Source organism: Rhinopithecus roxellana, chromosome 10, assembly GCF_007565055.1.
Source record: "Rhinopithecus roxellana isolate Shanxi Qingling chromosome 10, ASM756505v1, whole genome shotgun sequence".
Lineage (NCBI taxonomy): Eukaryota > Metazoa > Chordata > Mammalia > Primates > Cercopithecidae > Rhinopithecus > Rhinopithecus roxellana.
This window is the reverse complement of record NC_044558.1, coordinates 26,310,226-26,337,897: the sequence shown is the minus strand read 5'-3', so window position 1 is coordinate 26,337,897 and position 27,672 is coordinate 26,310,226. Positions and strand designations below refer to the sequence as shown.

Here is a 27,672-nt window from a genome sequence, read left to right as displayed (position 1 = left end):
TCAATGTTAAAACAGACTTTTAATACCTTTTTTAAACTAGTCTTTGTTACCTTTTGATAGGACTATTTGATCATCTAAAATACACTTATCCTTTGCAGTACCTTTAACACCATGAATCTACCTCTCAGCCCAAAAATGGGTACAATGTAATTAATTTACATCTCCCTCCCCAACAGAGTAACCACTCTTCTGAATTTGTATGTATAGTCTTAGGGGACTTGCTTTTGTCAATCAACATACATCCTTAAGTTTTTGCATGTAGCTGTAGTTCTTTCATTGCTGTATGATAATCCACTGCATGACTACACCACAATTTATTCATTCTCCTGTTTGTAGCCATTTGGGTTGTTTGCAGTTTAGGGCTAATACAGACTCTGCTATGATATTCGTTCTTGTTTATGTCTCCTGGTGTACATACACAACAGTTTCCCTTGGATAGTGATTCTCAAAGGGTCATCTGGGGACCTCAGTGTCCACAGACAGTTTTCAGAGAGTGAGGAGGTCAAAACTCTTTTCATAATTATACAAAGACCTTTGCCATTTGAACTCTCATTCTCTCCCAAGTATACACTGGAGTCTTCCAGGAAGTACATGATGTGGATATTGCAACAGACTGACTACAAAAGGCAAACACAAGAATCAGTTCTCTTCTATTAATCCAGAAACTGAAGAGATTTGAAAAATAATATTTAAAATACCCCTTTCTCACAAAACATTTTAACTGCCTCAATTTTAATTTCTAACATGGTAGCTATCAATAGATAACCCACATAAACAAAAAGCCCTGTGGAATCCTCCGTAATTTTTAAGAACATGAAGGGGTCCTGTGAGCAAAATGTTTGAGAACTACTGTTTTGGGTACATACCTACTGGTGGAGGTGCTAGGTCATTAGATATGGACATGTTCACAAGATAATGCCAAATTGCTTTCCAAAGTACTATTTGCCTCCCCCCAGAAATAAAGTTTTAGTCATCCATATCCTCTCTGACACTTGAAATTATCTAATTTAGTAATTTCTGCTAATCTCATGATTATACAGTATATATCTTTTTGTGATATTCATTGGCTTTTCTTTGATTACTCATGAGATTAAGCTTCTTTCCACATGTTTACTGGCCACCATGTTTTTTGCTTCTCTGTGAAATGCCTGTTTGTGTTCTTGGCCAATTTTAATTGGTTTTTGTTGTTGTTGTTGTTGTTATATTGATTTGCAGGAGTTGATTATATAATGATACTAAACCTTTATTATATGTGTTATGTATCTATTCTTTCAGTTCGGTAATTGTCTTTTCCCTTTATGTTATTTCTTGATGGACAAAAGTTCTTAAGTTTAATATAGTTCATTTTTTCCTTTTAAGGGTAATGTTTTTTGTGTCTGAAGAAGCTCTTCCCTATTCCAAGGTTAGAAAAATATTCTCCTTCATTTTCTTCATTTAAAATTTGCTTTACATGTTGAAATCCTTGATCCATTTGGAATTGCTTTTTGTGTATGGTGTGATTCAAGAATACAACTTTGTTTTTCTGTACGTATCATCAGTTGTCCCTGCACCATTTATTCAGGAGATCTTTCTCTTCCCCTCAGCTCGCAGTGCAACTGCTTTCATATCAAAATTCCATTTACATGTGTGTCTGTTTCTGAACTCTTCCTGTTCTATTGTCCATCCCTGTCCTAATACCCTATTGTAATAAGCACTGATAATCAGGTAAAACAGGACCCTCAACTTATTTTTCTTCAGAGTGTGTGGGCTACTCTGGGCTGTTTGTTCTTCCATATGTGTTTCAGATTGGATTTTATTGAGATTGCTTTTAATCTAGAGATTAAGAATTAACCTCCTTAAGATTTTTTATCTATGAAGACAATGTATTTCACTAAATTTTAAGTATTCTTTAAAATCTAAGTTTTAGGATTTTATGCAAATAGATTTTTGCTAGATGTATTTCTAAAATCCTTACCATTTTTGTTGCTATCATAAATGATGTCTTTTCGATGTATTTGCTGTTACTGTTGTATAGGAATGCAGCTGATTTTTAAAAACATATTATCTTGTATTCAACTACCCTGCTAAATTCTCTTACGATTTTTAATGATTTGTCTGAAATTCTTTTGAGTTTTTGTGTGAATAGTGACATCTTCTGCAGAAGGAAAGTAGCTGATTCCTTTCCAGTCCCTGTGCCTCAGTTTCTTTTTCTTGTCCTCATGCATTGACTAGGGTCTTCAATATGATATAGAAGAGAAAGTGATAGTGGGCATCCATATTGTTTCCTGACTTTAGGGGAACACGTCCAAGGTTTTATAAATAGATGTTTTCATGAATACCCTTCATTGAAGAAGCTCTCTGTTATTCCTAGTTTTTTTTATTATTGTTATTATTATACTTTAAGTTCTAGGGTACATGTGCACAGTGTGCAGGTTTGTTACATATGTATACAAGTGCCATGTTAGTGTGCTGCACCCATTAACTTGTCATTTACATTAGGTATATCTCCTAATGCTATCCCTCCCCCCTCCCCCCACCCCACGACAGGCCCCGGTGTGTTATTCCTAGTTTCCTAGTTTTTTTGTTTGTTTGTTTTTTTGTTTTTTTGTTTTTTTGTTTTTGAGACGGAGTCTCGCTCTGTCGCCCAGGCTGGAGTGCAGTGGCCAGATCTCAGCTCACTGCAAGCTCCGCCTCCCGGGTTTACGCCATTCTCCGGCCTCAGCCTCCGGAGTAGCTGGGACTACAGGCGCCCGCCACCTCGCCCGGCTAGTTTTTCGTATTTTTTAGTAGAGACGGGGTTTCACCGTGTTAGCCAGGATGGTCTCGATCTCCTGACCTCGCGATCCGCCCGTCTCGGCCTCCCAAAGTGCTGGGATTACAGGCTTGAGCCACCGCGCCCGGCCTATTCCTAGTTTTTTAAAGGTGTTTTTGAAAGTCGTGAATGACTGTTAAATTTATCAAATGTTTTTTTCTGAATCTATAGAAATGATTATATCACTTTTCTCTTGAATCTATTTGTCGAAAAGCCTTTTACTTTCTTGGGGCTTGAATGGAGCCCCTTTCAAATGTGGGTTGAGACAGGATGATAGTTTAATGTATTTACAAATAAAAGGATAAGGAAGAATATGATTGGACTGCCTTCATTCACTTTCATCAACCTTTGGTCAATTGTAAAATCTAAAGCAGTTTGGTGACAGAATGTAGGCCAGTGCATCTAAAATTTCCACGTCAATAAAAATTACCTAGAATCTTATGAAAAGGCAGATTCTGATATAGCTGATGCCTGAGCTTCTGCATCTCACAAGCTCTTGGTGATGCTGATTCCACAGGCCCAGTGACTGCGCACTAGTAGCTAGACCATAGCAACCTGTAAATGATTTGCATTTTTCATTTGTCAAACTTTTCACTAATAGACTCAGCCTCAAATTATAAAGGAGAAAAAAAAATCAGTCCAGGGAAGACAATAGATAAAACATTCAGGGAATTAGATTAGGAAATGTATTTTAACCAGAATCTAAGATGGTGTGGATTGAGATGTCCCCCCAGTTTGCCAGTACTGGCCATTGCCATTTCTCCATTAGGATGTTAACTGTGACATCTTCCCCCTCCCTTCTATCTGCCCTCTGTAGCTTGATGTTGTTGGGGACAGTGCTGTGGACGAATTTGAAAAGCAAAGGCCAAGCAGAAAACAGAAAAGTTTAGGACTCCTGTGCCAGAAGTTTCTAGCTCGCTATCCAAGTTATCCCTTGTCAACTGAGAAAACTACCATCTCCCTAGATGAAGTTGCTGTCAGTCTTGGTATGTATCATCAGATTACCTGGAGGCCTGTCTCCAGTTACAGTGGGAAACTGGTTTCCTTGGGCAGGCTGAAGGTTGAGGTAGTGTGAGCCCCTCAATTGGGTGAAGACAGAGGAATAGGCAGAGCTTCCTTTGTCATCGTCAGATTTGTTTTCATTATACACAGAATTTCAGGGAGACTTTCAGACCTCAGGACCAAATGAGAATGCAGTCTCTTTTAACCTTAAAATATATTTTTATAATGAGTAATATTTTTATAATAGAGTTACATTACAAATTAGTATCTCATTTTAAATTCATCCTACTTCAGACAGATGCAAAACTATTTAGAAATAGCCTGCTTTTTATTTTTAATAATGCTTCCAGGAGTTCAGAACTGGTGTGATTTCAACTTTGTAAAGCAAGATTTGAGAGCAAGAGCATTATGTTTAAAGCCCTATACGATGATTGGCATAGCAAGTGGGTCAAACTAGAAAAAGGTCATTTGGACATAACTCAAACAACTAAATCTTATAACAAAGAAGAATCCGTGTGTTCACGTGCATGAGTGTATGATGTGAGATGGGTGTATGTGCTGGAAATACGTATACACCTGCTTCAGAATAGAGACCCCTAGTGGACATTGCAGTTAGTTCCAGAATGAATGTATTGTTGACAATCGTTAAGTAAGCAGAAATCACAATGACTTGAAGGTGTCAGGGTGTCCCCTTAAAAATAGGAAGGTTTTACACACACACACACACAAAGAAAAAGTTCTGAAGAAATCAGCGAAATAAATGATAGATTATAATTTTTAGTTTGTTTCTTAGTTCTATTTCTTCCATATCCTAGAGAAATGTGCCCAAGTAGAGGAACGTCAACTTGAATTATTCAAGCTGAAAGCTAAATAGATTTTGGTTGTTGGAAACTGAGAAGAAGAGATAGTGGGTTATGATAAGAAGACCATGGGCTGGGCTTTGGGTCACATGGGGCTAGATTTGAAGCCCAGCTCTCTAATTTACAGGCTGTAAGAGCTTTAAAAAGTGAATTAACCTTTTTTTTTTTTTTTCTTTTGGTCTATAACTTAGAGACCGCAGCACCTACCTTGCAGAGACATAGCAAAGTTAAGGATAATGTCAGTAACATGCCAAAGTCAATGGCTGGCATGGAGAGCTCTAATTATGTGGAGCAGTTTCTACTCAGCTCTTACTAGAATGTCGATACCCTAGCTGCCTTGTCTATCTCTATAGGAAGAGGAAGTAGAGTGCTATGGTTTGGGGGCCGATTTGGAGCCCAGAAGTGTAATATATTCTAGAATTGGGGGCAATTAATCAAAAAAGGAAACTGAGCCAACTGAGCATCAAAAAATGGGGTCCCTTGCTGGCCCTGGGGTATATCAGTTGCATTCACATGGCATTTCTAATGGGAGGGTGTATGGAATGTTATACTCTCTCAACAAGATGTGTTAACATATGAAAACAGACTGGAATAAAGAAAGAAGCAGGCAGTTTTGGGCAAGGGACTATTGACTGCTCCTGCCAGCATCTTCCAGTAGGCATGGTGAAGAGCCAGTTGAGGGCTTTTGGGTCCAGGGTCCTAGAAACTAGTCTTACAGTAATGAAGATAAAATGACAGATTGTCTGATACCCTTCTCACTGGGGTTCATGAAGCCTACTTCCTCCATGTACCCAACTTCCATTAAGGAGTCTTGCACTGGTGTCCCTGCAGAAGACAAAGGATTAGATGTTTGAGGGCTATGTTGCATCCCAGGGAGGACAGAAACGTAGACTCCTACTTTCATATGACTACAGATGGTTGTGCACACCCCATGTTATGGCTGCCTGGAGCAGAACTCTAGAGATTTTTACAACAGCTTCCCAGTGCCTCCTGATCACCCAGACCTGCTAAACAAGCATGCCATCTTTTCATGTGACATCATAAAATGGGGTCCCTTGCTGGAAGCTGTTTCACTGCCGACTATCTTTTGGGGTTGAGTCTTAACTCTGTGCTACATCCCAGGTTACAGATTGCAAGATGGTATTTTACTGAGGATGTGCAGAGCATTCAAATTGCATTGTTTTCCAGATTCCAGTGCTATGTAGATTTGACATTGGATATCATGGGTAACAGTTTAGAGAACTGGGAGTAACTTAATAGCATAGCCTAGGAAACTATTTTTCTGGACTGAGAATTCTTAGTAAGTCCCACCAGCAACTAAGGGAAGCATAGCAAAAATTAGTAAATCCTTGACCATATAACTAATGCCATGATTGGGGTTAATAGAATGACTTCAATACAAAAGAAAAAGAAGACTGAATGCAGGGAAAACCGTTCTGACAGAGCAAGCCCCCAGAGTAATCTATGGGTCTTGAGACTTGTGAAATGGAACCTTTTAGTGCACCAGCCAGTGGATAGTTAAGCTCAGTTCAGATGAAAGAGGTAAGGGATTGTGCAGACAGGCAGCTGTCATGTTGGTTTTCACCAAAAGCACCTACTGAACAGCCACTATGCATCCTGAGAATCAGCCGGGTGGTCAGAACCTTTTTTTATTTTCCCTTCTTGGGATGTCTAGCCACTAGATGGAGACTTAACAGCTTGTCGTCAGATATCAACTAACAAAACAGCAGGCATATGGCTGGCCCTGGGATGTCAGTTGCAGTCACATGACATTTATAATGGGAAGGTTTATAGAATGTTATGCTGTAAACAAGATGTGTTAATACATGAAAACAGACTAGAATAAAGAAGCAGGCAGTTCTGGACAAGGAGCTGCTGCCTGCTCCTGCCAGCACCTTCCGGCAGGCATCTGGCACCAAAGCCTGAGCTTGTGAGGGTAACGAGCCTTTCAGGGTCATGAGCTGAAATGTTCTGATTGACTGTGAAATGCTTCTTCATGCATGTGATAGAACTTCCTCTCAGCTCTGGAGTTCTCATTGTAATTTGGTATATTTCTCATGTTAAATTTTTGAAGGACCAACAGCTACATTCAGAGTCTGCCCTGATTATATAACAGCTCCTGGCAAATGAAAGAAGGCATCTTTGTAGCTGGGCTGGTTTTCTGCAAGATGCCTGGAGGCTTTTGCTCTAGGCCCAAGGGCCTGTTAGATAACAGAATGAATCACAGACATGAGATTTTTAAAATCTGTTTCTACTATGACCTCTCATGCTAGCAGGGATTTTAGGTATAACCAATGTCATACCAAAAGTAATGACAAAAGTATTTATTTAAAATTAACACCTACTGGGGACTCTACAGTTACAGTTAGATTTCATCCTCATTATTATATAAGATAAATACAAAAACATAAAAAGGTTAAGTAACTTCCCAGGATCACTCAGCCACTAAGGGATTTATCAGGGATCCAAATGTAGGCAGTCTGACCCCAGAGCCCCCACACCTTAACCACTGTAAGTATTTTTGCTAGGTTTAATGGACAACTTATAATCCTAGCTGCCTTGGGAGTGTTGGGAAAGTGAGTAGTGAGCTGCCGAGCCTCGTGGTCAGCTTGTACTGGAGAATCTGTGCTTCACTTTTGGGCTGTTTGCCAGGTTATGGTGAATGAGAACACAGAATTGTTAATAGCCATGATGAACAAAAGGAGACTCCCATGTTGTTCCAACCCCAGCTCTGGCTTCCTTCAGCAATATGAGAAGGGTATTCAAGCCTTTGACACCTGCATTTCCAGTTCAAAATAGAAAACATAATATTTGCATCCATTTTCCTTACTGGTCCATTGAGAGCGTTATCGAGGTAATATTTTTATATCATTGGAACTTCGTGAAAGGATAGATAGTATTGTCTAATAGGGAATTGTCAGTTATTGGACACAGTTGATTTTATAGTCTGCATAATTAGGAGTACAAGTCACAGTCAACCATCCATTCATCAAGTGTCCATTAGGCACACTGTTACGTGTATTGCTCAGACCACCAATTTCAGCATGCTGAAATGTTTGTGTGGTTTGCCTGATGGGTCTAAAGAGCAGTTGCTGTACTGTTTATGTCAGACAGATGGAAATGTCACCATCTCTGGATAGATGTTTTATTTTAGATCTGTTTAAGGGTTGGATCTCAAGAAGGAAAAAGAAAAATAATTTCTATTGGTTGCATCCTTACAGGTTGAATTTCTTGAGCATCCACGCAGTGGGCATTATATTGGGGATCAGACAAAGTAGTTCACAGACATAGTCCAGGCCCTCAAGAAACTTCTCTTCAAAAATGTTTGTCTGCATGATGTCCATCGGCCTCTGTTTTTAAACAGGTGTGGAAAGGAGACGCATCTATGACATTGTAAATGTGCTGGAATCGCTGCATCTGGTCAGCCGGGTGGCTAAGAATCAGTATGGCTGGCATGGACGGCACAGCCTGCCAAAAACCCTGAGGAACCTCCAGAGACTAGGAGAGGAGCAGAAATATGAAGAGCAGATGGCCTACCTCCAACAGAAAGAGCTGGACCTGATGGATTATAAATTTGGAGAACGTAAAAAAGATGGCGATCCAGATTCCCAGGAACAACAGTTATTGGATTTCTCTGAACCCGACTATCCCTCTTGTGAGTCCATTGTAACTTCATGAGTAATGGCAGAGAAAGAGCGAGTGATGGTCTTTTCTGTAGAGATTCACTGCTCGGATGGGAAGTGCCAGGTTGACAAACCTGGAGGGATATGTCCTCTTATTCTCTTCACTGAAGAAAGGAAAGCAGATGACTCCCCAACTGGACTGTCCACTCGACCTCATTTAAACAAACCTGGCTGATGGCAGTTCACTCGAGTTTGGCCTGTTGGGAGAATAGATCGCTAGCAGTACTCCCATTTTTAGATTGGCAGCCCCATGCTGCTTCTTTTTGTGCAACTGTAAGATTTACTGTGAAAAAGTTATATTTTCAAAGAATTTTATCTAATTATATACTGAAGTAGACTTAGACTACTTAGAAAAGAACTCCATTCGCAGAAAATGTTGATAAGAAAGACAGACAACCTCTGCTTTCATTTGGTGCAGAATTTTTATTTACATCGGCATCATTCTTCCTTCCCAATTCATATTTAGCCTATTCTTGTTTTAGCCATTGATCTTCATCCCTGTTGTTAAGATGACAGAGTACAAGTGTCACGTCTCACTTGCAAATATAAGAAATGGAAAGAAAGGTGGGCCTGGTTTTCATTAGATTCACTGCCTCATGCCTTTTAGTTCCACCTCATGAGCCAGTACTTATCTTAATAACCAGAGAAGACAGCCATCTGTCGGAGATGGTTTGCCTGCCATCCACAGGAGCACATATCTAATCTGTCTCCTGTTTATATATAGTTCATTTATTCACATATTTTCTGAAAAGAAGTGGAAGAGGCGGGCATCTACTATGTTTAGGGTATAGTCTAGATATTGCAGGCACAGAGAAATAAAAACGGAGTAGCAATTTGCCTTTGAGAGGAGAGTTGATGTTCTGAAAACAATTCTATATTCCTACCCTATCTTTTTATTATTCTACGTTAATCTTTCCAAGAAGTTGCCTCGGTAAAACTACCGTATGGATTCTATTATAGGAAGTATAAGTATAAAGCATGGAGTGGTTTAAAATATGCATCTCAGAGTTTATGCCTACTGTAGAGTAATTTTACGAGCCACAAGAAAATCGGCCTCATTTCTTCCTGAGCTGACTTCTGCGATGTGTATCCAGTAAGCTTCTGCCTATGACAAGGGTGATCCTTCCATCTGCTGAGAGGGCTAGATCATTTTGGGAAGCTGCAAGTATAGTCTTTCTTGTAGAAAATCACGTGCTTTGATGCTTTTGTTTCATTCCTTGTGTAGCATCTGCAAACAGTAGAAAAGACAAGTCTCTGAGAATTATGAGCCAGAAGTTTGTCATGCTGTTCCTCGTCTCCAAAACCAAGATTGTCACTCTGGATGTGGCTGCCAAAATACTGATAGAAGAAAGCCAAGATGCCCCGGACCACAGTAAATTTAAAAGTAAGAATCTTCACCTACATCAACTTATTAGTACAAAAAGGGTGGGATTTCATGTGTTGATATTTTCTCCTTCCAAGATTAAAAATATATATATTGTTTTTGACATACGTACTCCTTTCCTGCATTCATCAAGGTTTTTGGTGCTGTGACAGGTAAGTTAGTCACCTACTAGAATTCAGCTTAAAGTCCTGTCAGTGCCTTTTTCTTGATGATTTCAGTAGAGTGAAAAACAGAACACTATCCTGAGAACTCCGGTCAGGGAGGGTGTGAATTATTTTGCATTTCTCTTTAGTAATGCTGCATCCAAGACAGAATGTCTGAGTTTTCTTTCCCCTTTTTTCCCCACCCCCTGCATACTCTTCTGAAGGGTGGAGATGAAAATTGTCTACAGGTAAGAACCAGAAGAATGCCCAGGGTAAGGGTGGTGGGACATGGACAGGGAGAGAGTTTCCAAGCATCACACCCAGTGCATCCTCCTTTTCTGTCCAGCTTGGATACTGAGCCAAATGCCCTGGGCTGCTGGTAGCCTGTAAGCCCCGGGAAACCATGAGCTGCAATACTCTCTAGCTATTTTTTGTTTCCAGCTGAAATTACAGTCACCCTGTGGGTGAAATGGCTAGATAAAATCAGGATTGGGAAGAAGAAAGCTGCATCTGGGGTGAATGCTTACTATTTCTAGATGATAATTCAAACTTCTTTGCTTGATCTTAACACCGAGGTCAAGTGGGTTTCCTACCTGTAAATCCATTTATTGAATAGAAAATACTCTGTGGTCATTATCCTGCCTGTTTCATGTGCTACCACCCCTTCTGAGTATTTCCTCTACTTTGTACATATTTAAGTGTTTCTCCCAAAGCCACTTAAGATTCAGGTGAGGCCCATCCAACCGCTTCTCACTGGGTAGCTGGAATGCTACGATTTCAGGTGAGGAGCTGCCTGTCTTTAGCACAGTTGTACTGTTGACCTTGAGCATCCTGTGTGCCCAGGAGTGCAGCCTGGCAGGAAACTCTGGGGAATCTTTGTCATTTTCACAGATCAGCTGCCTGGTGGAGCTGGCACCACAGTCTCCTGCTGGGAGAAACTCAGGGCATGCTTTTGACGTGCCATGTCAGAATTACATTTACTAAGCCTTTAATTACAGCCTGTTCCCTCCCTTGCTGTTTTTGCAATCACAGTGCTCCCTATGTGTCACCAGGTGCCTCTTGTAAGAGGTGTGAAGTTGTGGGAATGGAAGGACACACTGACCTTCCCTTAGCCTTCAGATACTGCAGGTACATAAATCCTGGGTGATTTTATGACAGAGCCACTGGTCTTCTCATCCCAACTTGCTGCTTTCCACCCGAGGTTTATATGGCAGCCGAGAAAAGTTACCTGTCACATAAACTGTTATGGTGTCACAGGCAGCATGATCATAATCGTGTTTTATATCTTCAAGCAAAGGTACGACGCCTCTATGACATAGCCAATGTTTTGACCAGCTTGGCTCTGATAAAGAAAGTGCATGTAACAGAAGAGCGAGGCCGTAAACCAGCCTTCAAGTGGATCGGGCCTGTGGACTTCAGCTCAAATGGTAAGGTGGCGTGGTTTTGCTAGCAGGCTGTTTTATTTCGAATTCTCAGTTCCTTTTTCAGGTCTCACATCTACTACACAGTGAGACTGATCTTTTCCCATGTCACATACAAAATAGACTAGTGACTCCACTCTTGGAATGGTTAACATTAGCCTACAAATTGTGCGTGCTGGTTTGCCCACACACGGTAGGAAAAGAAATACTGAGCGTTTATAACGTGGGAGTTTCTCTAACTACTAATTTATAGCTCTTTAACTGTTTAAATTTTGTTCTGAAGCTTTTTCCTGAAAGTTTGGGACCCAGAATTAAAAATGACACCTCTTTTGAACTTCAGTTGTTGCTACATTAGCAGAATAAAACGTGGTTTCTCTTTGAAATTCTACGTAATGTAAAAATTATGAGTAAAAATCACATCAATTACTATCACAAAACTTATATGTGGTAAGATTGCATCTAAATGTAGTATGAATATAATGGCCTTTTTTTTATTTAAAAGGTTATAAATATAATTTTACAAAACTGGAGTCAAAGAGGATATTATCTTCTACTTATTTCATGGGTAATATATGAGCAATCAGGGACTAGATCCAACTGCACTAGCTATTTTACATACAGCTGTACTGCCTGGGAAGAAGCCATTAAAGTCATTTTTAAATTACCCTTCCAATTTTGGTGTTAGTGGTATAAATGTGAGCCACTTAACCCAGACTTATAAATATATAGCTCTCCACCTCACTTGTAGCACATTATTCACTTAGGATCTAGATGAAACCACTTAAAATCAAGTATAACAAATTCAACCCAGTGCATACAACACTGTGTGCCAGTGACTATATTAAGGGCCCTGAGAGACTGAAGATGTGGGTGACACAGTCCCTGCCTGCATGAAGCATACAACTTTGCCATTTTCTCCTTTCTGCCTCTGTTTTCTCCCGTTCTTTTCACCTGTGAAGCCCTCTTCTTTTTAATATGAAAATATTCTCAAGCTTCAAGATCTGGCTCAAATGTCAACTCCTCTATGAAGTTTTCCCTGATAACCCAGAGCAGAGTGTCTCATCTGAATGACTGCAATTGAGTATTGTGCGGTTTGTGCTGGATGAGGTTGATACGGTGGTGTCATCCCTACCCTACACATTTGAGACCAGACATCATCTTTATTCATCCTTGATTACCCCATAGTATCCAGAACAGTGCCTTACTCACTTTACTTGGTTAATGAGCTTCTATAATTAGGCATATAGTTAGCATACATTTGAAAGTTAGGAGAGCAATTACACTCTAGATGGGGTGGTACTGGCTCTATAGGCATTCAGAGAGGATACAGATTAAGTTCTGATGGGCTGTTAGGTTTTGGAAGGATGAAGAGAACATGGGATAAAAAATAATGAGATACAGTGTTACAGTGTGATCACTGGGGACTGTATTTTTGGAAGGCCTCAAAAATTAAGGCAAGAAATTTGGACTAGATGTGATAGAATTAACCAAGAGTCTTCGGACAATGATTAAAAGAGAGGAAGGACTCAAAGGTGGTCGTACCATTGAAGAAAATTAGATAGCTGGGCTGGGCACAGTGGCTCACACCTGTAATCCCAGCACTTTAGGAGGCCAAGGCGGGTGGATCACCTGAGGTCAGGAGTTCGAGATGAGCCTGACCAATATGATGAAACCCCGTCTCTACTAAAAATACAAAAATTAGCCAGGCATGGTGGCATGCACCTGTAATCCCAGCTACTTAGGAGGCTGAGACAGGAGAATTGCTTGAACCTGGGAGGCGGAGGTTGCAGTGAGCCAAGATCGCGCCATTGCACTCCAGCCTGGGCAACGAGTGAAACCCCGTCTCAAAAAAAAAAAAAAAAAGAAAAAGAAAGTAAGATAGCTGGAAGATGAGCAGCTGTTGAGAAGTCAAGACGTTCATGTATTTGCACTACGGGACAGAACGGGGAGAACTCTCTGATTTGACATGAGAGAAAGACTTTGGAGGCAGGTCAGGAAAATTAAATTGAACATATTTCCTCTGCCCTCCAGAAACCTGATCTTTCTGTATTCCCTAGTGTCATTACTGATAACATCAAGTTTCCTTTGATTCCTTGAGCCATTCTCCTTCATCCCTTGGCTAGCCATTTCTCACAAATTTTATAAATGTCTTCCTCCTCCTCTTTCCTACCAGCATAGCACAGTGTATTATGAATGGTGTTTTCTTTTTAACAGCTTTATCGAGATGTCATTGATACGTAATAAATGGCAGGAAGTTAAAGTTACAATTTGATAAGTTTTTCATATGTGTGTACCTGTGAAATCATCAAGATAATGAACATATCCATTACCTTCAAAAGCCTCCTCCTGCCCGCTTTGTAATTCCTCCCTTCTGGTCCCCACTCCCATCCCCAGGCAACCACTGACCTGCTTTCTGTCACACTGGATTTGTTTGTATTTTCTATAATTTTGTTGTAAGTGAATCATATATAGCCAATCTTCATTATTTACAGATTTCTTATTCGTGAATCTGTCTACTTACTAAAATTAACTTGTAACTCCAAAGTCAGTACTCAGGGTGTTTCCACAGTCAGTTGTGGTCATGCACAGCTTGGTGAAGAATTTGGGTCTCCCAATGCACATGTTCCCAGATGAATCAGGCAGTACTCTGCCTTCTTGTTCCAGCTCTCATACCATAAGCCAGCATTCTGTTTGCAGTCTTTTTAGTGCCACTTTTTCACATGTTTATGCTTTTTGGCTCCCAAGTATTGCTGTCTAGTGTTTCTTAACACAAGAAAGCTGCATTGTGCCTTACGGAGAATATACATGTGTTAGATAAACTTTGATCAGGCATGAGTTATAGTACTATTGGCCAAGTTCAATGTTAATAAATCAACAAATATTAAACAGATTTCTTTAAAAAGAAACACACATAAACAAGGTCATATATTGATCAGCTAATGAAAATGTTGTAACCAGAGGCTTACAGGAACCTAACCCTTTATGTCCCCTAGAAGCAATGGGTCAATATTTGCTAATTCGGTGTTTGCAGTGACTTTATAGAACATAACTACTGTGAATAATGAGAATCAACTATAACTGTACCCTTTTGATCAGGCTCCTTTCACTCAGCATAATTATTTTGAGATTTATACATATTGTAGCATGTATCAGTAATTTATTTTTATTGCTGAAGAGGCTATTATATATAAAGCTCCTGCAATTATTTATGTACATGTCTTTATATGGGCATATGTTTTCATTTCTCTTGGGTAGATACCTAGGAATGGAAAGGCTGCAACGTATGGTAGGTGGATGTTTGAAATTTTTGAGAAACTTCCAAACTGTTTTCCAAAGCAGTTATGACATTGTACTACCAATAGTATATGAGAGTTCTATTTCAACCATATCTTGCCAAAACTTGATACGGTCAGTCTTTTTAATTTTAGCCATCCTGATAGGTGTGTAGTGGTATCTCATTTTGGTTTTAATTTGCATTTCTCTAGTGATTAATGATGTTAAGCATCTGTTTTGCCATCTGTTTATCTTCCTTAGTGAAGGATGTGCTCAGATCTTTTGCCCATTTGTTGCTATTGGGTTGTCTGCTTTCTTATTATTGAACTGTGAGAGTTGTATATACATTCTGCACACAAGTCTTTTATCAGGTATATGATTTCCAAATATTTCCCCTCCATCTGTGGCTTTGTCTTTTCATTTTTTTACCAGTGTCTTTTGAAAGTCAGAAGATCTTAATCTTCAGGAATTCCACTAATATATTAATTTTTATTAATGTTTTTCTTTAGTGGGTCATGTTTTCAGTTTTTAGGTAAGAAATCTTTGCCTAACACGAGATCACACATGTGGTGTGAGTTATGGATCAATGGGGTGCTTTTCTGAGAGGATGGGAGGTTACATATTGATACCCAGTTGTACCTGCATCATTTGTTGAAAATATTATCCTTTCTCTCCTAAATTTATTTTGTGCCTTTATTAAAAATAAATTGACCACATATATGTATGGTAATGTTTCTGGACTCTCCATACTGCTGCATTGATCTGTTTGTCTATTTGCTGTCATGCTAATACTGACCTCTTAAAACGAGTTGGGAAGTAGTCACTCCTCTTCAGTTTTCTGGAAGAGTTTGTGTAGAATTGTTATTATTTTTTCCTTAAATGTTTGGAAGAATTTATCAGTGAAGAATCGATAAACAAAGAATTTTTCAGTGAAGCCATTTGGGTCTGGTTTTTAGCTGTAGTTAAAAACTTTCTATGTGAGAAGGTTTTTAACTACAGATTATATTTTTTGAATAGCTATAGAGCTATTCAGATTATCTCTTTATAGCTCCTTTAACTTTGAGTTCAATTTGTTCTTATTGTAGTTTATTAAGGTAGAAGCTGAAATAATTAATTTGAGACCTTTCTTCTCTTCCAATAAGCATTTAGTACTATAAATTTTCCTATCAGTACTGCTTTAGCTGTATCTAACAAATGTCGACATGTGTTTTCATTGTCTTCCAATTCAAAATACTTTCTATTTTCCCTTTTGATGTCTTCTTTGGCCCACAAATTATTCAGACACGTGTCATATAGTTTCTAAATATTCTGGGATTTTCTAAACGTCTTTCTCTTATGGATTTCTAATTTCATTTCATGTAACCAGAGAATATACTTTGTATAACTTGAATCTTTTAAATTTATTGAGACTTGTTTTGTGGTACAGACACAGCCCATCTTGGTAAATATACACAAATATACAGAGTATATATTCTGTTGTTGTTTGGTAGAATGTTCTATAAATGTCCAGTTCTTTTATATTCTTACTGATTTTATGTTTACTTGTTCTAGCCATTATTGATAGATGGATATTGAAATCTTTGATTATAGTTGCAGATTTGTCTGTTTCCTCTTGCAGTTCTTTAAAGTTTTGTGGAATGGATTTCGAGGCTCTTCAATGAACTCTGTCTGCATAAATATTTAGGATCACTATGTCTTCTTGATGAACTGACCCTTTTATCATTATAAAATTACTCTCTATTCCCGGAGATAATTCTTTGTTCTGAAATCTACTTTGTCTCATAGTGATATAGTCACTTCAGCTTTCTTTTTATTAGTTAGCATAATATATATTATCCTTTTATTTAAATAATTTCTGTCTCTATTTAATGTGAGTGTCTGGTGGGCAGTATACATAGTTGAATTCTTTTTAATCTAATCTGACAATTTATGCTTTTCAATTGGGTTATTTAGGCCATTTACGCTTAATGTGATTCTTGATCTTGAATTTTAATCTGTCATCTTGCTATTTGTCCTATTTGCTTATTGTTTCTTTTTCCTCTTTTTCTTTCTTTTGGATTTATTAAGTATTTTTTATGCTTCCATTTTATCTCCTTTGTTGATTTCTTGGCTATAATTCTTTGTTGTGTTAATGGTTGCTTTAAGGTTTATAGTGTACATTTTTAATTTGTCACAGTCTACTTTCAAGTGATAGTATACTACATGTATTGTACAAGAATCTTACAATAACTTGCTTTCATTCCTCCCTGCCTGGACTTTGTGCTATTGCTGTCAAACATTTTACTGCTATATATGTTACAAACCCCATGGTGTGTTACTGGGGGCTTTTTGTTTGTTTTTTTGGTAGAGACAGGGTTTCACTATGTTGCCCAGGCTGGTCTCGAACTCCTGAGCTCAAGTGATCCACCCGCCTCAGCCTCCCAAAGTGTTGGGATTAGGGGTGTGAACTACCACGCCTGGTCCACAGTTAATTACCTTTTAAAGAAACTTTAGTAAGAAAATTTCCTAACCCTAACCCATGTTGTTACCATTTCCAGTGCTTGTCATTTTTTTGCAAATGTAGGTTTCCATCTAATATCATTTTTTTTCTGCTTGATGAACTTTAACATTTCTTTTAGTGCAAGTATGCCAATGATGAATTCTTCTAGCTGTTGTATGTCTGAGAATGTCTTTATTGTGCCCTTGCTTTTGAAAAACATTTTTGCTGGGTTAAAAATTCTAGGTTGACGCCACGCACCATTGCTTATGCCTGTAGTCCCCGCTACTCAGGAGGAAGGAGGTGGGAGGATTGTTTGAGCCCAGGAGTTCAAGTCCAGCCTAGACAATTCAGTAAGGCCCCTGTATCAAATAACGAAAAGAATTTGAGGTTGAAGTTTTTTTTTCCTTTAGTTCCTTTTTTTTTTTTAATTTATTTTATTTTTTTTAGAGACAAGGTCTCACTCTGTCACCCAAACTGGAGTGCAGTGGCATGATGGCATGATCATGGCTCACTGCAACCTCAAACTCCTGGGCTCAAGCGATCATCCCACCTCAGCCACCCGAAGTGCTAGGATTACAGGTGTGAGCTCACACACTCAGTCCTTTAGTTCTTTAAAGAAGTTGCTCCACTGTTTTCTAGCCTGCATAGTTTCTGGCAAGAAATCAACCATCATCCTGTTCTTTATATGTTAATGTGTCATTTTTCCCTGGTTGCTTTTAAGTTTCTCTCTATGACTGGTTTTAAGCGATTTGATGATGTATGACTTGGTGTCCTTGTCTTCATGTTTCTTGTACTTAGATTTGTTGAGTTTCTTGGATCTTTGGGTTTAAAGTTTTCATCAAATTTGGCTAATTTTCAGCCATTGCTTAATCAAATATTTTTCCTGTCCCCTCATCTGCTGTTTTTACAGATTCCACTTATGCTTGCTTTTGGTTACCTAACGTTGTCCCACAGTTTGCTGATTCTTTGTTCATTTCTGTCTTTTTTCTAGTGTTTCATTTTTGTACAGTTTCTATTGCTATGTCTTTAAGTTCTCTATTTATTTCTATGCTTTCTAATCTGCCATTAATTGTATACACTGTATTTTTCATCCCCACCATTGTATTTTTTTATCTCTAGAAGTTTGATTTGAGCCTTTACATTTTTGATGTCTCTAAGACAACATATCCAGTCTTTCCTCTAGTGGCTTAAATTTATGGTATGCAATACTAATATATGTTTTAGTGTGCTGGTCTACTTCCTATCATCTGCTTCACTTCTGGGTCCATTTCAATTGATTTTTCTCCTCATTGTGGGTCATATTTTCAGTTGTGTGCCAGACACTGATAATTATACATTATTAGGTGCTAGACATTTCTGTATTCCTAAAAATGTTTTAGCTTTGTTCTGGGAAGTTATATGGAAACAGTGATCCTTTTGGGTGTTGCTTTTAAGTTTGGCTCAGCAAAACTCTATGAGCTTTTAGTCTTTAGTACGTTTTTCCCCTTATTGGGGCAACACCTTTTTTAGTACTCTAACCAATCCCTCCTGAATTAGGTTTTTCTACTGTAGCTATTGGCAACAGGCACTTTTCCCAGTCCTCTATGAGCTGCAGACATTGTTCCCTCTAGTACTTTCTAATGGTTCTTTCCCTGGCCTTGGGTATCTTTCTCACATGCATCAGTACTCCAGTGAATGTTCAGTTTGGACCTTTGCAAATCCCCAGCATTCTCTTTCTGTATAGCCCTCCTCTCCAGCATTCTGCCCTGCAAACCCTAGCTGCCTTGACTTTCCAGGACTCCCAGCTCTATCTTCAACTTAGGGGGACCTCCAGTCTCTGTCTAGGTCCCTCTCCCTACATCCCAACCTAGAAACATTCTCCAGGCAGTAAGCTAAAATCATCATAGAGCTCACCCTATTTGATTCCTGTCTCATAGAGATCACTGTCCTACATGTCCTGATGCCCAAATGTGTTGAGAGCCACAGTTTTATGCATTATGTCCAATATTTTGTTTCAGGAAGGAGGCAAATGTGGCCCCTATTACTGACTTGACCTGTTTTCTTTTTGATTTTGTAATTTCTTATTTTTCTAACTGGGCTTTTGTTCTAAGAAAAAGAAAACTGTAAAGATTACTTTTTGTTGTTATTTTCATTTCAAAGTTTAATTCATGTGAAATGCATGTTTTAGAAAATGTAAATCTAGCTGGGCCTTTCAGTTTATTAAATCAATTCTCTAACTAAAATGTGCATGCTTTGAGCTTAGAAAAAAATTAGCACAAATGAATAAGGTAGAGATGACCATCTGTACAACATGGATAGCTGCCTGAGTCTATATAGAAAGTTCTATCTTAACCCCACATACACTCCGTTAAACACAAACAGTGTCTCCAGGGCCTAACCTTTCGAGCCTCCTACTGCATAAGAAAGAAATAATAAAGCATAACAGAAAATAGAGATTCTCTATTCATTGCTGTAGATCTGTGGCATAGGAAGCTGATCTCAGTTAATCTTGAAAGTGAATCTCAAAATATTCATTTTGGGCTGAGCATGGTCGGGCTTTCCTTTGATACTCTCTGCCCAAATAGAGCATCTAAAATGTGAGGCTCATTCTAATTCGGGTTGAAGAACATCTTGCTCTACTTCTGTTGCAGTTCAGATAATTTTAGAATATACATGGATTCAATCTCATTTTATAGTCATCCACTAACTTAAAAAAAAATAAGTACATTGAAAGAAATTGGGGTTTGAGACAAGGCTCATAAAATTCCTTTGATTGTCTTAGTTTTTGATTTATAGGGTAGTAGCTCCATTACAATTATAGGTTCAAAGCCATCTCTTAAATAGACTAAAATTATCCTGAATTACAGCTGTATAGCAACACTACCAATTCTCTCATTTATGTAGATGAAGAACTGGTGGATGTTTCTGCATCTGTCTTACCAGAATTGAAAAGAGAAACATATGGCCAGATTCAAGTCTGTGCAAAACAGAAGCTGGCTCGCCATGGTTCTTTTAACACAGTTCAGGCTTCTGAGAGGATCCAGAGGAAGGTGAACTCAGAACCCAGCAGCCCGTACAGAGAAGAACAAGGTATCTGCCCTTGCATAATCTATGGAGTCCATCAGTTGCCATGTAGCTGTAGCCCATGCCAGTGCAGCACCCATGTGCTGGCGTTTCCAAACAAACTGACTCTCTCAGCCCTGCCTGTTTTTTCCAGTGGTCTACTTTTTACTTAGCTAAAGTCAAGCAATTATTGGAGGCAAAGGAGATGCTGATATCACAGTCTATGAACATGACCCCTTGCCTAAAATTGATCCTAGTCACCTTGTAGACCAGTTGGTTTGGCATAGTTGGCCTGTTTGATGTATCTCAGAAACTCGTTAGACCTACCAAGCAATGCTTTTTTGAATAATTTTTTTTTTTTTTTTTTTTTGCTTTGTGAGAGAAAGGTCACTCTGTCACCCAGGCTGGAGTACAGTGGCATGATCACAGCTCACTGCAGCCTTGACCTCTCAGACTCAAAACAGTCCTCCCACCTCAGCCTCCCAAGTAGCTGGGAGCACAGGCATGCATCACCATGCCTGGCTAATTTTTTATTTTTTTGTAGAGATGGGGTCTCCCTGGGTTTCCCACGCTTATTTTGAATTCTTGATGAGACCTGAATTCACCATGAACAGTTAGCTTCTGAAAATTTCTCTTTGAAGCAAAACCATATCAGTTTTGAGTAATCTCTGAGCTGAGAATAATGAATTCTCAGCTATATAATTCTCAGTATATAGTTGGTATGTATAAGTCTCTTCCTATATTTGTTAAGCCTTCATCTTCCTTTTCAGGATCAGGTGGCTACTCTTTAGAAATTGGAAGCCTGGCAGCTGTCTACAGACAGAAAGTAGAAGACGATTCACAGTAAGTAGTCTATAAAAGCTCAGAGTGTATTCTTTTCTGTCTCCTAGTGTTAACTTTGACTAAATTGCAATACCACCTATCAAAAGAAAAAATTTAGGCCAGCCGTTTATTTGTTAGGAATTGGTAAGTTTTCCCTTTGTGCCCTACACTGTGCAGGAACTAGCATCAGGGACACCAAAGTATGAAAAATGGATACTGTAAGCTATGATGGCTTCTAGGAAACAGATAAAAAGACCAACATTGAAAAGAGACAATTCATAATTAACATGACCCTGAGAAATGATGTATCAGAGTTCCATGAATCACTTCATCATTATCATAGTTGGCTTTGCCACTACCTACCAGGTATACCGTTCCAGGAGCCTTAGTGTATATTGACTCATCTGATCATAAGAGCAATCCTTTGAGGTTTTACAGAGAGGTATTACCCTCATTTTACAGAGCGGAAACTGAAGTGCAAAAGGTTATGTAACTTGCCCAAAGTAACATTGCTAATAGGTGACAAAGCTGGGATTCATATACCCAGGCTGTCTGACTTAAATTTGGGGCCTGATTTTGAAAGAAATCATGTATCACCAGAGAAAGCAGAAGAAACACTAAACAGAGTAATTAGAAAAGTGTTTAATGACAGCTAGCTTCTGAAAAACATAAAAGTGTTTAATGACAGATATGGGAAGAAGCAGATTACAAGGCAGGGCCAGGGAGTAGAAGACACCAAAGCCTGACTCGTTTTGCTGTCATGGTTTGTCCAAATAGGACAGGAAAAGGAAAAACCATTCAGCAGAAGAGGTTAGGTGTTGGAGGCAAGTAGATCAAGTTGGCAAAAAGTTGGCAAAAACTAGATCAAGTTTGAAAGCCAGAGAAGAGTTTGGATTCATCAGGGAAACCATAAAGAGCTACTATAGGTTCACTGATGAAGATCATCCTGGCTACTTTTCGCAGGTGGGATTAGGAGTGGAGAAAGGCAGGCCACAGAACAGAGCATTTGCAGTCGTTCTGGTCTGCTGTGGGGCAGAGCTGAGCTGTGCTCACCGGAGGTGGAAAGAAAGGGAAACCAGTGTGAGACAGTGAGTTGGCAAGGCTCGCTAAAGGAGACAGGCATTAGAAAGAATGTCTGCATGTCAGGTGATGGTGATATCATTGGTGGAGATGGAGAAGTTGAAGGTGGATGGCTAGGTGGAGGGATGGTGGGTGATATACCCAGGGTGGGCATGTTCAGTTTCACAATGCTGAGCAATCCCCATTACTCAACCAGAGGCAGCTGATTAGAGAGGTGATTCATCTCTGTGGCCCAGGGTGCTCCATTTTATTCTCAGCAGCACAGTGGGCAGTGAGATGGTGGGCAAAACAGGTCTTCATGATTCTATCAGAAAGACGGAAAGAAATCCTAGTCCTCTGTTTACTGTTTTTTTGTTGTTGTGGGTGTGTGTTTTTTTCTTTTTTCTTTTCTACTTTTTGCTTTTTCTTTTTGGAGACAGAGTCTCACTCTGTTGCCTAGGCTGGGGTGCAGTGGCATGATCTCGACTCACTGCTCCGCCTCCCAGGTTCAAGTGATTCTTGTGCCTCAGCCTCCAGAGTAGCTGGGATTACAGGCACGCGCCACCACGCCCAGCTAATTTTTGTATTTTTAGTAGAGACGGGGTTTCGCCATGTTAGCCAGGCTGGTCTTGAACTCCTGACTTCAGGTTATCCACCTGCCTCAGCCTCCCAAAGTGCTGGGATTACAGGCGTGAGCCACCACGCCTGGCCCTCTGTTTACTATTTCTTAAAGGATCGTTCTTCTCTAGTCCTAAAAATATACTAAGAACATAAACATGGTTTTAAATATTTGGAAATTTTTCCAAACGAAAGGCTCCAACATTGTTTATATCTTATTTATTTCATTTTCTTATTTTAGAGACAGGGTCACCCAGGCTGAAATGCAGTGGCAGGATCGTAGCTCACTGCAGCCTCAAACTCCTGGGCTCGAGCAATCCTCCAAGGCACCCCACAGGAGGCATGAGCCACCATGCTGGCCTATAAACTTGCACATTTATGGGACTTAATTTTGACTGTGTGCTGCCTAAAATGTTGTTAACAACACAGAGCAGAATGGGACAAAAGTGGTAGAAAATAATAATTGAGAAGATACGTTTGTTTCCTCACTGCCCACTCCATTTCTTTCATACTGGATTTGTGAAATGAGACAGATGAGATTAATCTTTTTTTAAATCAAAGTCTAGTCTCTGTTACTCTCCCAGGGTCTCTCACAATCACTGAGAACATGGGTTTTGCCATCAAACAGATGTGGGCATGGGCCCAGCTTCCCACTTCAGAACTGGCTCATCCAAGACGGGGTGATCAACCGCTGCACTTCAGTCTTCCTCACTAGTAAACTGGAGGAAATGAGAGTAGCTTTTTTTTTTTTTTTTTTTTTTTTGAGACGGAGTCTCGCTCTGTTGCCCAGGCTGGAGTGCAGTGGCATGATCTCGGCTCACTGCAAGCTCTGCCTCCTGGGTTCACGCCATTCTCCTGCCTCAGCCTCCCGAGTAGCTGGGACTACAGGCACCCACCACTGCACCCAGCTAATTTTTTGTATTTTTATTAGAGACGGGGTTTCACCGTGGTCTCGATCTCCCGACCTCGTGATCCGCCTGCCTCTGCCTCCCAAAGTGCTGAGATTACAGGTGTGAGCCACCGCACCCAGCCAAAGAGTAGCTATTATTATAATAATTGCATAAAATTGTTATACTATTATGCTAATTATAATAGTATGTACATGCCTGGCAAGGATGTAAGTGCTTAGTAATTGATAACGATCAGATGTGGAAGAGATGGAGGAGGAAGGAATGTTCACTCTAACCTGAGATTCCAATGGCTCTTCCCACATCGGCTCTCCTACCCCATCCTAACCATTTATCCAGGCCATACCTGGGTGTCTGCCTCTGGCATGAGCTAACACGTGCTCAGCGAGTGCGCTTTCCTATCTGCCTGAAGAGTATTATCTCATTCCTGATTTGGCATGGCTCTCTTTGGGAAAGTAAAGGGTCAGGAGTTGGTAGAATGTGCTAACTTCATTACTGTTTCTTTTTATTACAGGGGAAAAGCCTTTGCCAGTAAGAGAGTGGTGCCTCCATCAAGTGGCTTGGACCCTGTTGCTCCTTTCCCTGTCCTCTCTGTTGACCCAGAATATTGTGTTAATCCTTTAGCCCACCCGGTATTTTCTGTTGCTCAGACGGACCTGCAGGCATTCTCTGTGCAGAACGGTCTGAATGGACAAGTGGACGTCTCACTTGCTTCTGCAGCCTCTGCTGTGGAGAGCCTGAAGCCGGCACTCCTTGCTGGCCAGCCCCTAGTGTACGTGCCCTCTGCCTCACTGTTCATGCTGTATGGAAGTCTGCAGGAGGGACCAGCGTCAGGGTCAGGGTCAGAGAAGGATGACAGAAACTCAGAAGCCCCAGCCACAGTAGAGCTGTCATCCGCACCCTCAGCTCAGAAGCGCCTCTGTGAGGAAAGGAAACCTCAGGAGGAGGATGAGCCAGCCACGAAAAGGCAAAGCAGGGAATATGAAGACGGCCCACTGTCGCTCGTCATGCCCAAGGTAAGGGAGTGCAGGTGGATGTGTCTGGTGACATCCTGTTAGCCCTGAGCTGCTTCCTAATGAAGATACACTGATATTAATAAGCGATGGAGTCTGGAATATGGGGCTATTTCATGTCACTTGTGTAATTAATTAAGCACTGGAGTGGCTCTGCCAAAAATCTTGCCTTAAAATAGTGCATAAGAAAGGTGATTTTTATAAAACTCACACTTTCTATAAAATGCTAAAAAGTATAAAGAAGAAAAGTTACCCAGAATCCCACCACATAGAGGCATCACTGTTAACATGTTTATATATTTCCTTCCTTTTTTTACATCCTTTTTTTAAAACAAATTAGGATCACTGAAATAAACATTTTAATCCAGGATACAGCTGAGTTCCAGAGGGAGGAATGTGGGTGCTGTCTGGCTATCAGATGTTATGCTTGGTCAGTTCTCTTCACTGCTCAGTGATCCTGTTTCCCTAGCTTCAAAATGAAAAGAACAAAAATATGAGCTGTCCACATCTCCTGCTTAGTAGCCATTCAGAGGTTAATGAGATATGACCAGTAAAACTCTCAGAAAGCAGGAGCACTGTCATTACAGTGGTTTGCAGTGGGTAGGCTGGGCACACTTCCTGGAAATCATTACACTAATTAAGAACCTTTCTCTATTTTTTTCTCCTGCCAGAATGAATCTTTCTCATTTTGTAGATAGCCTGGGGTTGCAGATCAGAAGTGAAAGACTGGCATATGTCTTAGGTAACCAAGACATCTTGGGCCAGCCCACAGTTCTTATGAGATCCCAAAAGACTAGTAGCAACACCCTTTATGTGTGTTACTAGCTCAGAAATATATCTCACAGTCTAACCACCATGGCCAGTTTTCCATTGCTAAAATCTCTATCATTTCTCTACTTTGAAATCACAATACTGTCAATGCACATGACATGACATTTTCAGACGATTCCTACAAATACAATGGAAACCACTGACATACACAAATCAGCGTAGCACGCAGCTGTATGCTACCTTTATGTGTTAGCAATATTAAGAGAGCTGTTATTAAGATTTACTAATCCCAGCCAGGCGCGGTGGCTCATGCCTGTAATCCCAACACTTTGGGAGGCTGAGGCGGGTGGATCACGAGGTCAGGAGATCAAGACCATCCTGGCTAACATAGTAAAACCCTGTCTCTACTAAAAATACAAAAAAAAAAAAAAAATTAGCCGAGTGTGGTGGCGGGCGCCTGTGATCCCAGCTACTCAGGAGGTTGAGACAGGAGAATGTTGTGAACCCAGGAGGCGGAGCTTTCAGTGAGCCGAGATGGCGCCTCTGCACTCCAGCCTGGGCGACAGACTGAGACTCCGTCTCAAAAAAAAAAAAAGATTTACTAATCCTAGTACTTTGGGAGTCTGAGGCGGGTGGATTACCTGAGGTCAGGAGTTCGAGACCAGCCTAGCCAACATGGTGAAACCCCATCTCTACTAAAAATACAAAACATAGCCAGGCATGGGGGACACCCCTGTAATCCTAGCTACTTGGAAGGCTGAGGCAGGAGAATCACTTGAATCCGGGAGGCGGAAGTTGCAGTGAGCTGGGATCGTGCCACTGCACTCCAGCTTGGGCAACAGACCGAGACTCCGTCTCAAAAAAAAAAAAAAAAAAGAGATTTACTACTGGAATTTTGACTTACTTTCCTGCTTCCTGGTTTGGTTGTGTTTAGAAACTGTCAGATTCCACAGACCTTGCCTCTCCCAAGACTATGGGTAACAGGGCATCTATACCCCTCAAAGACATTCATGTGAATGGCCAACTCCCTGCTGCAGAAGAGATTTCAGGAAAGGCAACAGCAACCTGTTCTGTTTCTTCTGAGTGGGGAAATCCTTCAAGAAATACAGATGTTGAAAAGCCTTCAAAAGAAAATGAAAGCACCAAAGAGCCTTCTTTGCTACAGTATCTTTGTGTGCAGTCTCCCACAGGTAAGGGATATCATCATGTCTTAAAGAGTCCCTTGTGGCAGTCAGATCATGAATTGGATTTTTAAATTTTTGTCTGTGTCACCTGACCAAAGTGGCTTATTGATGTGCCTGAGTCATTTTACTCCTAGCTCCTTTGTTTTCTCCATCTATAAATGGAGAAGCTGATTCTACTTTCACTAACTTCAGAAGTAATGGGAAAATAGTTGAGGCAGATGATTAAAAAAAAATACATTAAACATTATTTGGTGAAAAAGCACTGGTAATTCAGCTGAATCTAGCATTGGTTTAGTATAACAGTATGAACCTGTTGGCCATTGTGTGCAGCTAGTGTTTTGAGGTCTTGAACATCTAGAGGTACTGAGTATGTAGCATCATGACCAAGCGCCAGGTCTGGAGTAAGAGGGCTTGACATTTAAAACCACTTATTATTGCATGAACTTAAGTATTCTTCATCCTCATTGGTTAAACAGCAGTAGTAATAGCACCTGCTTCATATAGATGCTGTGAAAATTGAATTAAATTTAATAAGATAATACATCTAAAGCACTTAGAATAATAGCACCTGGCACTTAGCAAGACTCAATAAATGCTGTTACTATTTTGAATTAAAGCTGAAATACAGTAGACACCAGATTTTAAAAATATATACTTTGTACATAAAGCTACTCTTGATGCAAAGATACCTAAATTGATTTTCCTCAATTCCTTGTTGGCTTAAGCCTAACCTGCTAGAATAGGTTAGGTTAGTATTTATGATTATTCACTTACCTAGAAAAAAATTCTTTATTCCTTTAGTAAATATCTTTTAGTGCTTTCTCTAAGCACTGAATATTGGGGATACACGGGTGAACAAAAATAGATTCAGCCCCTGCTGAATGAAAATTACAGCCCAGCACAGGGATTTTTAACTTTTTCTGTGCCATGGATCTTTTGGCAGTTTGGTGAAGGCCATGGATTCCTCCTCAGAATGTTTATGGATACATAGAATTAAATTCATGGGATTACAAAGGAAGCCAATTATATTTAATGCAACTAGAACAACCATTTTTAAAATTACTGATAGTAATAAAAAGACCTGGCAGCAAGCCCAATACTGTCAAAATTTCCAAGTTGTGATGAGCTTGACAGTATATTAAGAAATCTGTAATAGCTTTAATGTAATTTTCACATGTCTGTACTATTTCCTAGTGACAAAGTCAAGGTACTGTTAAAA

At 39.9% G+C, this 27,672-nt stretch overlaps 1 protein-coding gene across 2 annotated transcripts in view; it reads left to right on the top strand.

The window, feature by feature from the left end:
- The window catches only part of E2F7 (E2F transcription factor 7), a 50,846-nt gene that overhangs the window by 17,817 nt on the left and 5,357 nt on the right, over window positions 1–27,672 (top strand). For both annotated transcript variants that reach the window (XM_010362621.2, XM_030938341.1), the window contains exons 4-11: window positions 3,609–3,777; window positions 8,018–8,308; window positions 9,562–9,720; window positions 11,156–11,290; window positions 19,920–20,105; window positions 20,849–20,921; window positions 24,000–24,501; window positions 26,204–26,459. In XM_010362621.2, the coding sequence (XP_010360923.1) occupies window positions 3,609–3,777; window positions 8,018–8,308; window positions 9,562–9,720; window positions 11,156–11,290; window positions 19,920–20,105; window positions 20,849–20,921; window positions 24,000–24,501; window positions 26,204–26,459 (1,771 nt within the window). The remainder of the gene's footprint in view (window positions 1–3,608; window positions 3,778–8,017; window positions 8,309–9,561; window positions 9,721–11,155; window positions 11,291–19,919; window positions 20,106–20,848; window positions 20,922–23,999; window positions 24,502–26,203; window positions 26,460–27,672) is intronic.